General features: G+C 38.2%; 1 protein-coding gene across 3 annotated transcripts in view; it reads right to left on the bottom strand.

Annotated features, from left to right (window-relative positions):
- The window catches only part of LOC101046877 (CD302 antigen), a 180,980-nt gene that overhangs the window by 37,384 nt on the left and 125,579 nt on the right, over positions 1–18,017 (bottom strand). For 2 of the 3 annotated variants that reach the window (XM_074399622.1, XM_010329839.3), the window contains exons 30-35: positions 16,142–16,368; positions 14,440–14,608; positions 9,272–9,421; positions 7,573–7,695; positions 6,078–6,245; positions 583–3,965 (exon numbers count right to left, since the gene is read on the bottom strand). In XM_074399622.1, coding sequence (XP_074255723.1) covers positions 3,772–3,965; positions 6,078–6,245; positions 7,573–7,695; positions 9,272–9,421; positions 14,440–14,608; positions 16,142–16,368 — 1,031 coding nt within the window. In that variant the 3' untranslated portion in view covers positions 583–3,771. Of the gene's footprint in view, positions 1–582; positions 3,966–6,077; positions 6,246–7,572; positions 7,696–9,271; positions 9,422–14,439; positions 14,609–16,141; positions 16,369–18,017 lie in introns of those variants that run through there. The other variant, XM_003921945.3, reaches the window with a different exon arrangement.

Below are 18,017 nucleotides of genomic sequence, written 5' to 3'. Positions count from 1 at the left end.
AGTACACAAGAAAATGGGGGCCATTAGGTATAGACAAGCATCTTCAAATGTTTATCTGTAGGTCTTGTGGCCTCAGAGAGGAAGGCATGCATGCTTCCCAGCCCACTGAAACCAGTTCCTCTTTCTGCTCAGGACTGCCCATCTCATCTCTTCTCCAAGATCCTCCATTAAAGATTCTCTCTGTCTGCTGCATCATCAACTACTCTCTGTTTTCCTCTCAGCTTCTAAACTTGTGAACCTCTTTATTTCCCCTTTAGAAAAAAAAAACCCTTCTTTCCCTCTAGCTGTGGCCCAATCCTTTTCCTTTCGGCCTCCATCATACTTCTCGAAATCTCATGTTCCTCATCTGCTGATTTCTCTTTCACATTTTCATCTTTTTTTTTTTTTTTTTTTTTTTTTTTCAGATAGAGTCTTGCTCTGTCACCCAGGCTGGAGTGCAATGGCGCAATCTCGGCTCACTGCAGCCTCTGCCTCCTGGGTTCAAGCAATTCTCCTGCCTTAGCCTCCTGAGTAGCTGGGATTACAGGCATATGCCATGATATCTGGCTAATTTTTTGTATTTTTAGTAGACATGGTGTTTCACCATGTTGGCCAGGCTGGTCTCAAACTCCTGACCTCAAGTGACCCACCTGCCTCAGCCTCCCAAAGTGCTGGGATTACAGGCATGAGCTGCTGTGCCTGGCCTTTTTCACTTTTAAACTCACTCCCATCTGGATTCTGGCTTCACCACTCGCTACATTTCTGTTGGCTAAGATGGTCATTGGTTTCCCAATTCCTAGAATCCAATTTTATTTGACTTTACCTCTCCAATATTCAGCAATTGGATCAATATTGACTTGTTTTTAAAAATAGGGTCTGGCTCTGTCACCCAGACTGGAGTTAAGTGGCATGGTCGTAACTCACTGTAGCCTCAAACTCCTGGGCTTATGGGATCTTCCTGCCTTGGCTTCCTGAGTAGCTGGCACTACACATGGGTGCCATCACACCTAGCTAATTATTTTATTTTTTGTAGAAATGGGGTCTTGCTTTGTTGCCCAGGCTGAACTTGAATTCCTGGGCTCAAATGATTCCCCTGCCTTGGCCTGCCAAAGTGCCAAGAGGGATTGGGTGTGAGCCACCATGCCCAGCCTATTTATTCTCTAAAAAATGCACACAAAACCCTGGTGTGGTGGCTCATGACTATAATTCCAGCAATTTGGGACACCAAGGTGGGGGGAACACAAGGTCAAGCATTGAGACCATCCTGGCCAACATGGTGAAACCCTGTCTCTAAAAAATTAGCTGGGAGTGGTGGCATGCCCCTATAGTCCCAACTACTTGGGAGGCTGAGGCAAGAGATTCACTTGAACTCAGGAGGTGGAGGTTGCAGTGAGCTGAGATCACACCACTACCCTTCAGCCTGGGTGACAGAACAAAACTCCATCTCAAAAAAAAAAAAATTCACACAAAATCTCTGAGTGAATACCTCGATTTACAATTGGTGGACAATTTATTTCTTGTTGTACTATATGCCTAACATAAAAAACACAATCTAGAGATTTTTTTTCAATAAGGATCATTTTTTACTTAAAAGATAAAGCCACTTTATTATGACATCACCATTATATACAGCTGTGCTTTTCACATCAAGTTGGCTTAGTTCTTTGAAGAAAATCTTAATGCCTAAAATTGTATACAGATCATAGGACAAGAAAACTAGTTTAACAAATTCAGTAAGAAATCAGGACAATGGTAGACTATATTAAAAACTGTCTTAGAAAATTATTTACAACTTTATCATAGTGTAAATGCTCTAAATGTAAAAATAAATCTATGGATTTTATACAAAAATACTCTAAAGTACAAATGTAAGTTAAATGCTGAATAAAATATTCACCTTTTCCAGTGGATGGTATCACTAAGAATATAATCTAGGTGTCAAAACTTGCAGTGTTAACCACAAAGCAGTGTTTCCTTAATCACTCATAATTTTACATCTTTTAGTAGTCATCACAAGTTTAGAGTTTCATTGAAAAATTCTCATTTTTACAAATGTAACTCATACACTTTCCTTCACGGACCCTTCCTCTGTTTAGAACATGTGAAAAAGTAAAACAAAATTCTTAGTCAAAAGTTGACATGCTATGTGAAGTACATAAATTATAAAATTGTCAGTCTTATGCCTAGTTGATTCCCTTTACAAAAGAAACAGTCAGATGTAATACATCAAAAAATACAAAGCACACTGCTACAGGGTACCTACTCAATCTAAAAATAATGTTCCCAAACTTCAGAAAATGTTAAGTACTAAATCTTTAAAAGTCATTGTTTTATGAACAATTATAAACAGAAAAAAACTCTTCGTATTTACATAATATTGGTATGAAATAACTTTGGAATAATATAAGAAGCATTTTGCCAAGAGGAATCATTTTGCTGTATTAAAAGTAAGCAGAGGCCATTCGCGGTGGCTCATGCCTATAATCCCAGCACTTTAGGAGGCCAAGGCAGGCAGATCACCTGAGGTCAGGAGTTCAAGACCAGCCTGGCCAAAATGGTGAAACCCCATCTCTACTAAAAATTAAAAAATTAGCCGGGTGTGGTGGCGGACGCCTGTAATCCCAGCTACTCAGGAGGCTGAGGCAGGAGAAGTGCTTGTACCCAGAGGGCAGAGATTGTAGTGAGCCAAGATTATGCCATTGCACTCCAATCTGGGTGACAGACTGAAATCTCAAAAAAATAAAAATAAAAATAAAAAAGTAAGCATGTCTTATTGTTTATTTTTCCCCCAATGCTAAAAATGACTATTTTGAAACAATGTTGATGCAATTTACAGTTAGATTTTAACTTTGAGGTACTAATTCTGCATTTGGCCAGATGCTCTTAAAAATTAAAAAGTAGGCCAGGCGCGGTGGCTCAAGCCTGTAATCCCAGCACTTTGGGAGGCCGAGGCGGGCGGATTACGAGGTCAAGAGATCGAGACCATCCTGGTCAACATGGTGAAACCCCGTCTCTACGAAAAATACAAAAAATTAGCTGGGCATGGTGGCGCGTGCCTGTAATCCCAGCTACTCAGGAGGCTGAGGCAGGAGAATTGCCTGAACCCAGGAGGCGGAGGTTGCGGTGAGCCGAGATCGCGCCATTGCACTCCAACCTGGGTAACAAGAGCGGAACTCCGTCTAAAAAAAAAAAAAAAAAAAAAAAAAAAAAAAAATTAAAAAGTAGGTGTGTCACCTAGAAATATGCCTATTTTAATTTTCTAAGAAGTTTTGTTAAAAATTCTATTAAAATATACATATCCTAGTTACCAACCACATTAAAAGAGAGAAAATGCACATTAAGCATACTACTTTACCAACAAATTAGACTTCAGTTCCAGCTTTGGAGTCCTCTCTATTCTGTTAATTAGGATGATAAACATGACATTTAGCAGGCAGTTAACTGTGGATACCAGCACATAGTTAAGATCTAAACCAGGCATCCCCAAACTTTTTACACAGGGGCCCAGTTCACTGTCCCTCAGACCGTTGGAGGGCCGCCACATACTGTGCTCCTCTCACTGACCACCAATGAAAGAGGTGCCCCTTCCTGAAGTGCAGTGGGGGGGCTGGATAAATGGCCTCAGGGGGCCGCATGCGGCCTGCGGGCCATAGTTTGGGGATGCCTGATAAACAAATGAAAAAGTACTTAAGAGTTCTACTTTGGAGCAGAGTAAATACTGACACTGGGCACATTTTAAGTGACTAATTTTTCCTAACACATTAGTGCAAATTAGCAAACTTTTAGAAGAATTTAGTCTTCTAAATTCTTTCCTTGGAAAGAAGGAAGCATAATCTCATCTTCATTCACTCCTTGTGCATATCGAACTGATGAGAAGCCCGCCAGGTGCAAACGGTGCCTTTGGAAGAGGAACCAAATCAGTCCACCCACGAGAATTAAGATACTTAGTGTGGCAATTGAGATAGCTATTGCTCTGTAATCAGGGCCTGGAATAGGAAAAAATTTGATATTGGAGGAGAGAATACAAAAGTGATCATTATTGCTTTTATACATTATGGCTTGTGTCACAGACATAAACATGTAAGCTGTGAACAGACACACTCGTAAACCTGTAAGCTGTGTACAGACATAATAAATCTGATTGTTTCATAGCACTAACATAGAATTCAAACTCATCATCAGATCAAAAGAAACACTTAAGTGCTTTCTTTTCAAATTTAATTGTTTTCCTTTTCATTCAAATCTTCTTCATTGCTATGGGAATTTTCTTCCAAAGACATTAATGCACTATGATTGGTCTCACATTCCCTTCCTAACACCAATTTGGGAATATCACTAACTGTATATTATCCTACTTTGATAGCAAATTGCTAAAAGCTATAAACGTTTTTTTTTTTTTTTGAGAGGGAGTCACACTCTGTCGCCCAAGCTGGAGTGCAATGGTGTAATCTCGGCTCATGGCAACCTCCACCTCCCAGGTTCAAGCAATTCTCCTTCCTCAGCCTACTGAGTTGCTGGGATTCCAGGCGTGTGCCATTACACCTGGCTAATCTTTTTTATCTTTAGTAGAGACGGGGTTCACCATGTTGGCCAGGCTGGTCTTGAACTCCTGACCTGAGGTGATCCATCAGCCTCAGTCTCCCAAAGTGCTGGGATTACAGGCGTGAGCCACCATGCCCGGCCTAAATTTTTGTGTTTGACTTACCTGGGGCCAAATAAAGTATTATTTGCTTCAAAATGATTTAAGCCTCTAAGATGACTTCACTTAGTGCAGCTGCTGTTCCAGGACTCTTCTCTGCATGCTGCCCAGATGGATTCTTTCTGTCCCATGACTTTAAATACCATCGCTGTGCACACTACACATCTCATCTCTCTATGGATAACTCAAAATGGCCAACCTAGAACTCTTGATTTACAACACCCTAACTTTGCTCCCACCTAACCCCCCAAATCTTCCAATTGCTTTCCATTCCACTCAGAATAAAACCAGAACTCAAGCCTTGCTTCCAAAGCTCTGTATGTCTGGCACCTGCCTACCTTTCATTCTTCCCTGAGTGCTCAGCAAACTCATTCTGCCTTAGGCTCTTTACTCCAATTGGCACCTCTGTCTGTTATGCCCTTTCCCTTGATATTTGCTTGGCTTGATTTTTTAGATCTCAGCTTCGTGTCTTCTGCTCCTAGGAGTCTTCCCTGGTATCCTAATCTACAGTAGCTATCCACCTAATCTCCATCACATATAGTTCATAACTATTTGATATTTTTCTCTCTTTAAAAAAATCAACCTTTAACTTATCTTTCTTCACCAGATGGTAATCTGTGTGAGAACAGGTACCTTATCTGTCTCGTTTTCAAGTGCATCCTGGTGTGCAGAACAGGGCATAGCATATAGTAGACACTCTGTTTACTGACTCAGTGTATGTATACATGGATACTCATTATGTAGAATTGAGATTTTTGTCTTTAATATTTACATACCAGAAGCAAAATTTTTATGCAAGATCTTTAAAAATGTTGCTGTGAAAATTTTGGAGCTCTTTCTCCAGAAAGAGAGTATATAGTATTATATATATATATATATATATATATATATATATAGTATTTTCATGGTAATTTTATGTATCAATTAATAATGAAATGTAAGTTCAAGTTATAATTTTTTATAGATACTCTGAATGTTTTCAGTAATGAAATCTAGTTTGCATTGTTTTAAAATTAACCATGAGTTTTATGGGATTAGGAAGAAAGGAAGCAAATTAACTACAGAAATAGACCTTTAAGCTTTTATATAATCAAACTATAGAATAAAACACATCTCAAGAAAATCTTTTAAAAAATGACTTCCCTAATATCCTTGCAACTTCTGTTTTTCTTAGGAAAGAATTATGTATAGGCTGGAGCCCTAGACATCATGTGTGTTTATTGTCCCTTGTAATCTGTTTTTCAGGGGAAAATCTCTATGACTCAATCAAGATATTTGGATATACTTTAAGGACTAAATACTTCAAGACCAAGTACAAAATTCTGTACATGACTGGATTGTACATTTAATTCCTGACCTGTTCTGCAGAAAGTTTCCTAAGGACAGGTTACATACTTACCCAGAGGTACTTTGCAGACAACTCTTCCAAAGCCATGTTCACATTCCACTTTTTTCCAAGTTTCATTTGAAGCTATCAACATGCTACATTTTCCAACACCTCTCTTACTTTTATTTTCCCATTTGAAAAATGTCACTTCTGATCCATCTAACCAACTCCAAGACTGGTCTGAAGAAAGAAATTAAATACAGTTATGTTTACTGCCACTAAACTGTAAGTTACAAGAATGGGGTTCCTGTAACTCATCAGAAATGTGTTGTCCAATATGATAGCCACTTTTTAAAATAAAATGCATTAAAAATAAAAAAAATAAAATCAGTCCTTCAGTTGCACTAGTCACATTTCAAGTGCTCAAGAGTGACATGTGGTCAGTGACTACTATATTGGACAGTGCAGACATAGAACATTTCTGTCTTTGTAGAAAGTTATATTGGACAACACGGATAGAGAATGTGGTGTTTTGATTAAAGTACGGAATGCCTGCACATTTATTTTGTGAGGCAGAGATTTCTAACTCATATCCTTCCCCTACTCTAATTTTAAAAAATTATATGGTTAAAGATATGCTGGTGGAATAGGAAGGGTGCAGGGCCCTCCATCACCACCCTTCTCCCACACCCCCACCGCGACTCCATTTTTGCTTTCCAGCTAAAGTGGTACCACCTTGTGGTGACAGTATAAACACGATTTAGAATTAATTTAGATGGACAACTTTGAATCCTATTTTTTTTAACAAGTACCTAACATTTTAGAATTCACATTTATTTTAATAATTTAAAATTCAACTTCGCATAAAATGTTAAAAACTTTGTCTTGTGTCATATTTTTACTCTTAATTTATTTCTACCAGTTTCAAGGTCACCCAAACCCTATACTACTACTCCTGATTGAAAAGTCCTTCACAAATTTTCTTTGAATCAACGCTCTGTAATTTTATAGGTTGGTGTGAAAGTCATTGCGATTTTTACCATTATAATTCATGGCAAAACCCACAATGACTTTCACGCCAACCTAATACTAAGACAGTTTTTAAAGACTACTATTAAGACTTAATTTTAACGGATGGTAAAAATATTATTGGAGAGAAGGGTATAACAAGAAGATACCTTTCTGAATAACAAAGTTATAAGCTGCAAATCCATGTAGTGACAGGCACTAGAACTCTTAAGAGAAGGAGGGCATGGGTTCCTTGTGGAGACACAGACATAGGGAAGAAAACATCCTGCTGTTGATCCACGGATCTCGGAAATAAGCCTCTAGAATGATTCCACTTTAATAAGGATGATTTTCTGTGTCATTAGTGGTTTCTGTCATTGCAACGTTAACTCATGGATTCATTCAAAATTTGTAAGCATTCAGAACAGCCAGCCGACCTAGCTTATTTATCCAGAAGAGACATTTAAATTAGCCACCACATAACATTCTTTACCAAGGCTGACTTGTTACTTAGGATGAGTTAGAACTCTTTTTGCACACATACAATTATTTCACTTACCAACAGAATGTTGAGATAATCCAAGCCAAACTCTCATGGTAATATTATTATTTTCCTTCATCAGTCTGCTCACAAATTTATTCTCATCTTCATCCTTTATGGAAACAATAGTTGCAGAGTGATCTGTTGAAGGAAAACAAATTCTCAATTAGCTTTATGTTATTTAGAGAAGTAGTTTATTCTCAACTAGCCATTTGAAAAAAATATATATTATGAACAAGATCAGGATAAACTCAAGCCTTGCACAGAGACAGTTTTTAAAACTAGTATTTAGGTCAAAATTTTACAAGTACTTAAAAAAAAATCACTTCCAACACGTATAAAGAAATTTTGAGTTTCTTCAAAATATGTATCTGTCAATATTTTTTTGGTTCTGGAACTGCGTACCCGTGAGACCTCTCTCACTGTTCAGATGTGAAAAGAGACAAAGTTCTGTAACCTCCCAATGTCACTTAGCCAGGATATGTGGGAGCTGGGATTTGAACCCAGACCATCATGCATCCAAGTCGTAAATGCTTAACTTACTATATTTACAGTAAACCATTCCATCTTCTCCTTTAAGAGAAAGAGGTTTCTGACTTTCAAAACATACATATAGCTTACAACAGTTCCCATCATGTGTATACATGTATAACACACGATTTCCACACAAAATTTCCCAGTAACTAGAAGACTTTTCAATCAGTCAAGTATCTCCACAACAGCTGTCAAAATAAATTAGATAAATGCCATCCATCTACCTGGCAAATTTGCTACCCAAGGATGCAGGTAAACAAGTTTTGGTCTTTGAAATACTCTAGGTAGTTTCCCTAGAAGTCACTTTACAGTTTGACTAGGATTAAATTTGTCATGGGAGAGAGCCAATCATTGCTATTCTTTCTAAAATAGCTAAATCTGAAGACAAAAAGCCCTGTTCTTTATAGTGGTCAGAGGATGTGGGTCAGTTCTATTGCAGAATGGCTGGACAACTATACTGCTTTGATTTGTTACCCTGGTGAGGCTAAGCTTATGTATTCATAACTAAGCAACAGAACAACTCTAAATTTTATTTACTACTTAGCCAACTTTACGAAAACTTTACCTCTTAATCCCTTTTTCTAAGCACATCTAGCTATAGGCAAAACCAATTCATTTGTCAGTATTTTTACTTAACAGTTCACTTAGCCACTTTCATTTTATTATTTTAAATTTATTATTATTATTTTATTCATTATTTTTTTGAGATAGTGTCTTGCTCTATCGCCCAGGCTGCAGTGCAGTGGTGCAGTCTCAGCTCACTGCAACCCCCACCTCCTAGGTTCAAGAGATTCTCCTGCCTCAGCCTCCTGAGTAGCTGGGACTACAGGTACATGCCATCACGCCCAGCTAATTTTTGTATTTTTAGTAGATATGGGGTTTCACCATATTGGCCAGGATGGTCTCGATCTCTTGACCTCATGATCTACCCACCTCAGCCTCCCAAAGTGCTGGGATCACAGGCATTTTTAATGGCTATTCCAATATTTCATTGAGTTCCTATGTCATAAGATACTTCACCATTTCCCTACCACTGGGCAATTAGTTTACAGTCCTATTAGAAATGGAAAATGCTTTAAAAATTTTTCAAAAAATATAATTATTGCTTCAAATTATATCCTTAAGAAATATTTCTAAGAATTAAATTATTGAGTCATAAGAAAATTAACAAATTATAACTCACCACGTTCTGGACACAATTTTTTGGCCTCTGAAAAACTGTGCAATGCCTGATCAGACGTGTAACAGTGACCCTTGTACTGGATCCACCGTGACTCATTCCCTTTTGCTGCGGGACATCTTGATGAATATGTAAGATGGGACAGCTTTTTAGCTATAAAAATATTAGACACAGTTGTAACAATGCACAGAAAAAATTGACCACCTTTCAAAACTAATTAAATGTCCCTAATTCAAACTGTTGCTCTTGCAGTAAAGAAACATTTAACTCAAACCAGAGAAGGCGACAGCCCACATTCTATAAATACATAATTTAATTAACTTCTTGGAATATTATTTAAAAAATCCAGATAATAGAAGTGGAAAATGACTTAGCTTTCTAAGACTGATTTGGACTAAAGTAAAAACAATGAGAAAGACAGACAAGAAAAAGAAGTAAAGACAAGACAAGCAGACCTGAAACTAAACTACTCTGAAATCACAATTAAAATTATTTCTTTCCTTGGATTCTTTTTTTTTTTTTTTTTTTTTGGAGAGATGGGTTTTCACCATGTTGGCCAGGCTGATCTCAAACTCCTGACCTCAAGTGATCCGTCCTCCTCAGCCTCTCAAAGTTCTGGGATTACAGGTGTGAGCAGACGCACCTGGCCCCTTGGATTCCTCTTTATTTTGATAATCTAAATAAATCTAGTTTTACTTAGTCATAAAAAGAACTATTAAAAAAATATTTTTAAGAATTGCTAACTTGTTTTACATAGCATAAAACAAGAGCACCGCAACATCACTCAAGCAGAAAAAGAGTAGGAATGGCTTCTCAGCTCTCAAAAATGCCCCTGGTTTCCATTTAAATTGATTTCTAATTGTGCTAAGTAACAGAAGAAGCCTGGGGAATGCAGTCTGTGCCCCTTAACACCCGTTTTTAATTCCAAAAGAAGAGTGTATGAAAACTGGAAAGTAAATTGTCAATGTCGTATTAGTGAGGTACAGATGATCTGAATCAAATATTTGATCTGGTATCAGTCAGAAATCTCAATCCAAACTATTGTTTTGTAATGCATTCTGTATAATCTGCATGTCCTTCAGTAAGTAAAGGCTATTCCTGTTTTTTTTTTTTCTCCAAATTCTGCTTGGTGGAGTTCTTATTTGTGGTCTCTGCAATTAGAGAAGGATGGTTGCTGCTCTTTCTTTCTTCATCAAGAGAGTCTTTAGTGGCCCTTAGTTCCTTCTGCTGCTTCTCTCTTTTCTGTTAGAAACCAGACTTGATTTTTTTGAACTTTGCTTATTTGATTGGCTTTGCCTCCATTCTTCCCACAACTGCTACCAATTTGAGTACTAAGTCGTCAGTTCAGCAGTCGGATTCCTGGGTAAGTTTCCCAGCTGCTGCAGATCAAAATGCATTTGCCAAATGCATCTATACAATCTATGAAATTTGTCACAACTCCTCACAAATGCTGCTGCTGAAAAGAAATGTTACTAGTAAGTTCTTGTTTTTACTACCTTATGAAAATAGTTGGTTGGGCAAAGGTCTATTGCTGATTACTCCACTGTTGTACTGGGCTCAATTGTTGATGCAAAACTTGAACACTGGCTATCACGGCATCATTAGGATAGGGAACTTTTCTGAATAGGTTTGACTTAAAAAAAAAAATTACTTCTTGCACTGGCAACATAAGGAGATGCCTTATCTTCGGTCTATTTGTTTCTAGTATAGTCTGCAACTGGGTTGCATACATTTTTTTTCTTCCTGTTCTTCATGATGTTTTGCTTCCCACTATCATTGTTTTTTTTCTGCAAGGCCCTGTATTATGGTAAGTGTGTTATATTCTTGTTCAAAAAGATCCATTTTTTAATTGTGGTAAAATACACATAAGATAACATTTACTATCTTAACGATTTTTGTTTTGTTTTGTTTTTAGAGACAGGGTCTTACACTGTCACCCATGTTGGAATGCAGTGGTGCAATCATAGCTCGCTGCAGTTTTTAACTCTTGGGTGCAAGAGATCCTCCTGTATCCGTTTCCCAAGTAGCTGGGATTATAGGCTTGGGCTACTGTGTCCAGCTAATTTTTAAATTTTTTTTGTAGAGATGGAGTCTCACTGTGTTGCCCAGGCTGGTCTTGAACTCCTGGGCTCAAGCCATCCACCTGTCTCGGCCCCACAAAGTGCTGAAGTTACAAGAATGAACCACTGCATCTGGCCTTAACCATTTTTAAGTGTACAGTCCTGTGGCACTAAATGAATTAACTCTGTTGTACAACTACCACCACCATCCATCTTCAAAACCTTTTCATCTTGCAAAACTGAAACTCTATACCCACTAAACAATAACTCCCCATATTCCCTCCTTCTAGTCCCTGCTAACTGCCATTCTACTTCCTGTCTCTATGAATTTGACAACTCTGGATACTACCTCATATAAATGGAATCATAGAGTATTTGTCTTTTTGTGACTGGCTTATTTCACTTAGCATATTGTCTTCAAGGTTCATTAATGTTGCAGCATGCGTCAGAATTTTCTTTCTTTCTTTTTTTTTTTTTTGAGACAAAGTCTCACTCTACTGCCCAGGCTGGAGTGCAGCACTGTGATCTTGGCTCATTGCAAACTCTGCCTTCCAGGTTCAAGTGATTCTCCTGTCTCAGCCTCCTGAGTAGCTGGGATTACAGGGCACACCACCACACCCGGGTAATTTTTGTATTTTTTTTTTTTTTAGAAGAGATGGGGTTTCACCATGTTGGCCAGGCTAGTCTTGAATTCCTGACTTCATGATCCACCTGCCTCAGCCTCCCAAAGTGCTGGGATTACAGGTGTGAGTCATCGCACCTAGTCACTGAATTTCCTTCCTTTTTAAGGCTTCTTATCCATTTGTCCATCCATGGAAACTTGGATTGCTCTCATCTTTTGACTGTTATTACCCTGCTATGACATGGTTGTACAAACACCTCTTTGAATCCCTGCTTTCAGTTGTTTTGAGTATATACTGAAGTGCCGGGTGACATAGTCACCTTATGAATATGTTTTTGAGGAATTGGCACGCCATTTTGCACAGTGGTTACACTGTTTTATATTCCTACCAGCAATGCATAAGGATTCCATTTTCTCCACATCCTCACTAGTGCTTGTTATTCTCTGTATTTTTGAAGATCCGCTTTTTAAAGTTAGCTCTTGTATTAGTTTCCTTGGGCTGCCATAATAAATTCTACAAAATTGGTGGCTTAAAATAACAGAAATGTATGCTCTCACAGTTCTGGAGGCTAGAAGTCTGAATCGAAGGGGGTGTTAGGATTGGTTCTCCTTGGAGGCTCCAATGGCCAATCTGTCTTGTGCCTCTCTCTCATCTCCTGGTGGTTGCCAACAATCCTTGGCTTGTCACTGTCACTGCTTGTTGCTCTGTCACTGCAATCTCAGCCTTTGACATCACGTGGCCTTCTTCCCTCTGTGTATCTGTATCTCCCTCTTATAAGAACACTAGTCATTGGATTTAGGGCCCACCATAATATGTCCTCAACTCAACTACCTAGATTTGCCAAGACTCTATTTATCAATAAAGTCACATTCTAAGGTTCCAACTGGACAAGAATCTTTGGGGAGGAGCCACTATTCAACCTGGGAGTTATGTCTGGTCATCATGTTCTCCAACCTGTAAAGTCTGTTTCTCTAAGACAGATATTTCCAATTCTGCATGCCCTATTTTTTATGTATTCCAATTGTTTTTCTAAAAAGTTACATTTGTTTTCTGTGTCTAACAACTTAGAAGTCAGTTCTCAATTGTACCTTGATTCCTCATTCTTTATATTGTTCTCCCTTTCTTTTATTAACCTGCTTCTCTAAAGTTTTCACATTTTCTTCTGCCAAATCTGTTCAAACAAATGTTGAATCTGCTGTTCAAGATTCTTCACAGCAGAAAACATGGCCAGCACTGAGAACCAGAGGCTTCAGAAATCAATGCCACTACCACCCTGCTTGTCCTGCAGGCCTCTGCCACCCTGGTAGTTTGTTTTTTTGTGATCTTCTTCAAGGTTCATGCTTTATCCACTGGGGTGACCCTAAGTCCAGCCTCTAATGGAAGGAGTGCTCCCCTTAAATTTTAAGGATCATATAAGTCTGGAAAATGCTGGGTTACACAAAGTTAAACAGACTTCATTTTTATAGAAAGTCTCTTAGAACCTTTGGCTGGGCATGGTAGTTCACATCTATAATCCCAGCAATTTGGGAGGCTCAGAGAGGAGCTTGCACCCAGGAGTTCAAGACCAGCTTGAACAACATGGTGAGACCCTGTCTCTACAAAATATTTTAAAAATTAGCTGGGTGTGGTGGCACGTGCCTGTGGTCCCAGCTACTTGGGAGGCTGAGGTGGGAGAACTGCTTGAGCCCAGGAGGTTGAGGCTGCATTGAGCCATGTTCATGCCACTGCTCTTCAGCCTGGGCAACAGAGCAAAAAACCCTGTCAAAAAAAGAAAAGGAAAGGAAAGAAGAGGAGAAGAGAGGAGAGTAGGGGAGAAAAGAAACAAAACTCTTAGAAACTTTAATATGGTAAATCTCATGAGATATTTCCCAACTTTATATCCTATGGGACCCTTTTTTTGAAAGAAGCATCTCAGCCTTTGAAAAACATTGCTAAGTGAAATTAGAATTCACAAATTCTAGGGTAGAAGTTACCTGGTGACAGAACAAATGAAAGTCTTTGGGAACAAATTCCCTGAGTGGTTATACTGTATTTGTTTCCATTTACAATATATCGAAATTATTTTCTCTTTTGTTTTTTTCTGAGATGGAGTCTTGCTTTTGTTGCCCAGGCTGGAGTGCAATGGGACAATATTGGCTCACAACAACCTCTGCCTCCCGGATTCAAGTGATTCTCCTGCCTCAGCCTCCTGAATAGCTGGGATTATAGGCACCCACTACTACACCTGGCTAATTTTTATGTTTTTAATAGAGACAGGGTTTCACCATGATGGCCAGGCTGGTCTTGAACTCCTGACTTTGTGATCCACCTGCCTTGGCCTCCCAAAGTGCTGGGATTACAGGTATGAGCCACTGCACCCAGCCTCAAAATTATTTTCATAGAATTTGTGAATAAATCTTTAAATAAAAAATTCCACTGAGAATTTAATTATGTGCATAAATTATGTCACATTTTAGTAAAGGTACTGTTATTCAAATTCAAGTCTTACGTTTTGTAGGTTTATAACAAATAGCACCATCCTTAACAGAGTTGCATTTTTCATGTTTCCAAGTTCCTTTTGGATCCAAGAGAAGACAATTTCCAGGAGATGTTTGGCCTTTCCATGGGATGTAGTCAAATGTGCTACCATCAGACCATTCAAAACTTGATTCACTTCCCTGTTTTAAGAAGAATAGAGATAACACTAACCCAGATGTATGATTTCAGAAAGAAAACAAAGAACTACATATATACTTTAAAAAATATTATAATGGAATATTACTTCTTTGCTTATAGTATTATAGGTCTGAACCTACTTTAAAATCAGAGCTTTATTTCCAATGCACTGATTTAGAACATTTGCTCTGACACAGTTTATGGAAGACTTTAAACTTAGAGACAGAGTTATTATACCTTGTCTTTAGATTTATTTTTAAGGATGAGTTTACATAACACTTGAAATTAAATAACATGCAAATGGCTTCCATTTGCCACAATTACAGATTTACAATTCCATCCTTCATATTGTTCTGAATACTGTGTTCAATGTTTTACAGTTTAGTGCTTTGTCTCTGGCTACATTTTTCTCATTACAGAGGCCACTAAGCAGCAGGGGTCTAGAAAAGATAAACACTTCCCAAGAAACTCAAAATGGGTAGACTGTTTTTTATTTTTCCTTGAATTTATAATCTCGTTATTCTTTTTTGTTTTCTGAGACAGAGGCTCACTCTGTCACCAGGCTGGAGTGCAATGGCGCGATCTTGGCTCACTGCATCCTCTACCTCCTGGGCTCAAGCGATTCTCCTGCCTCAGCCTCCTGAGTAGCTAGGACTAGAGGCATGCCCCACCACGCCCCACCATGCCCAGCTAATTTTTGTATTTTTAGTAGAGACGGGGTTTCACCATATTGGCCAGAATGGTCTTGATCTTTTGACCTCGTGATCCACCCACCTTGGCCACCCAAAGTGCTGGGATTACAGGCGTGAGTCACCATGCCCAGCCCTAATCTTGCCATTCTTTTTAAAAAATTTTTCCCTACTTTGTTCTAAAGACTATTTAAATTAGAACTACAACTCTAGTCTCAATAGATAACAATTTTTTGTGTACAAGACCTCATTATAAGTATGTAAATAATATGATTCAAATAGTGGCACATATCATAATTAATCTTAAGTAGTATAATCTTCTAGAGGAAAAGTGGGAAGAAAGTATACATTTATTAGTCCTAACTGCATGGAGAAATTTAGATGGCACCTTGTATAAACTTTTGTGTTAAAATCTCAATGAAATTATTATTACCCTGATTTTCTGCATGAGGAAATAAGGTTGCAGAGATTAAATAATTTACTCATGATCACCCAGCACATAAATGGAAGATCCGCTATTGGTACTGAAACTCAGGGTTTTCTGATTCTATGTGATTTCATTTTCACCAGCTTTCCCATTTGTCTGTTCCAAATAGGCTATAGAGGTGTTGTTGAGATATTTATCCACTGGGCCCTTGGCACGGCCTGATCATTTGCCCTCATGCATTCTACAGTAAAATTTTTCTATTTGTTCTGTGTTGCAAAAGGTAAGAAAGCACTATGCTATGCAAATGGAGTTCCAGTACTTAATATAATGTTGTACTTTGTATTAATACTTTGTGCTCAACTTTCTAACCCTCAAAATAACAGATTTGATAAGTTTCTGGAAAATGAAGCAAGACTTACATCATGACTGGAGAGCCCAAGCCATAGTGGAAATCCATCACGTTTTACAATATCTTCCAGAAAGAGCCGGCCATTTTGGTTGTGAACACTTGCCAAATGGCCTCCACTTTGAGAACACATGTTTAACGCTTCATACCATGTTACCTTTTTTTGAATAACACTATAAATACCATCTTCATATAGCATAAACTGTGGCAGTGTAGTATTGTATTCTTCTTTGTAGTCAACTATAATAATTAAAAGCACTGGTGATTAAAATTTAAATTATTTCAAATACACCTTCTGGATAAGACAACATGCAATCATTTCAATAGTGAAATAAAACTGGGTTTCATATTAATAAGGGAGGTCAAATGTACATTTTATTTTTCTTATTGCAATGACATGTATTTTAGGCTCTTAAAGATCTCTGATTGGTCTATTTTAAAAAGGCATAAACATAGTTTTTTATTTAAGGAGCTCATGTATTAGTTGGGGACAGAAACAACAATGGCTGAAATGATAGCAAAACTGTTAACCAGTAGGGTATGTGAAATTGAGTAGAGACTCATTTGAATGACAGGAGTCAGGAAGACTGCTTGACAAACCAGGTCTCAAGGGTTTGGCAAAATTAAGACTAAAAAGAAATAAGGTAACAATAAAGTAAGAAAGTGTTTAAAACAAACAGAAACAACAAAGCCACAATGATGAGGATATTTTAAAGGACATGAGAGCCAAGTGAAAGAGCTCCCAATGGTCAAAGCTGAAACAACTTGAGCAAACTATTACAGAATGCAGTATGTTAGATGATAATCCAAAGTATAAAATAAATAACCATGAACCTATACGAGATCTAGAGGATTGGAGGAAATTAAGAATAAAAAGAAGGAAAAAGTATGGAATTGCTACAAACGAACAAATAAACAAATAACAACAAAACCACAATGAGGAAGGTATAAATAAATGACTGAATAAATTTAAAAATTGGGGGCAGGTGGCTCATGCCTGTAATCACAACATTTTGGGAGGCTGAGGTAGGGGGAATCATCTGAGGTCAGGAATTTGAGAGCAGCCTGGCCAACATGGTGAAACCCTGTCTATACTAAAAATACAAAAAGTTAGCCAGGCGTGGTGATGGCCACGTGTAATCCCAGCTACTTGGAAGGCTGAGGAAGGAGAATAGCTGGGATCCAGGAGGCAGAAGTTGCAGTGAGCTGAGTTGGCACCACTGCACACCAGCCTGGGCAACAGAGTGAGTCTCCATCTCAAAAAAAAGAAAAAAAAAAAAAAAAAGAAAGAAAAAGAAAAAAAAGAAAAATTGGAGAAAGCAGACAAGTATCTTGTGCAGAAGAATTTCAAGTAATTCATATAGGTACTCCCCTCACAGGAAGGCGGAGGATAACTTTCTACCCTGTAAGTGTGAACCCAACATAGTGACTTCCTTAGAAAGAGGACAGTATGGAAGGGAGGAAAAGGGGTAACTTTACAGCAGAGAACCTAACAAACACTACCTTGGGCCAGGTGACCAAAGTTAAAGTCAACAGTGATAAGTCATGTGAACAGTGCGTACTGCCCATGTGAAGTGATGAGAATGCTGCTTCACATCTTTGGTCTTCCCCCCAAAACTTATAACCACAGTTTAATCATGAGAAAATCATAGGCCAACCCAAACTGAGGGACATTCTATCAAATACATGACCTGTGTTCCTCAAAACTGACAAGGCCATGAAAAATAAGAAAAGTCTGAGAAACCACCCAGTGAAGAGGAGCCTAAGGAGGAGGGATGACTGAAGATAAGGTGGGGTCCTAGATGGGATCCTGGAAAGAAAAAGCATGTTAAATAGAAACTATGAAAATTTCAATAATGTGTGGACTTTAGTTAATAATAATAATGCAT

The sequence above is a fragment of the Saimiri boliviensis genome, chromosome 5, assembly GCF_048565385.1.
Source record: "Saimiri boliviensis isolate mSaiBol1 chromosome 5, mSaiBol1.pri, whole genome shotgun sequence".
In the NCBI taxonomy this organism is placed as follows: domain Eukaryota; kingdom Metazoa; phylum Chordata; class Mammalia; order Primates; family Cebidae; genus Saimiri; species Saimiri boliviensis.
This window is presented reverse-complemented; position numbering and strand designations above follow the sequence as displayed.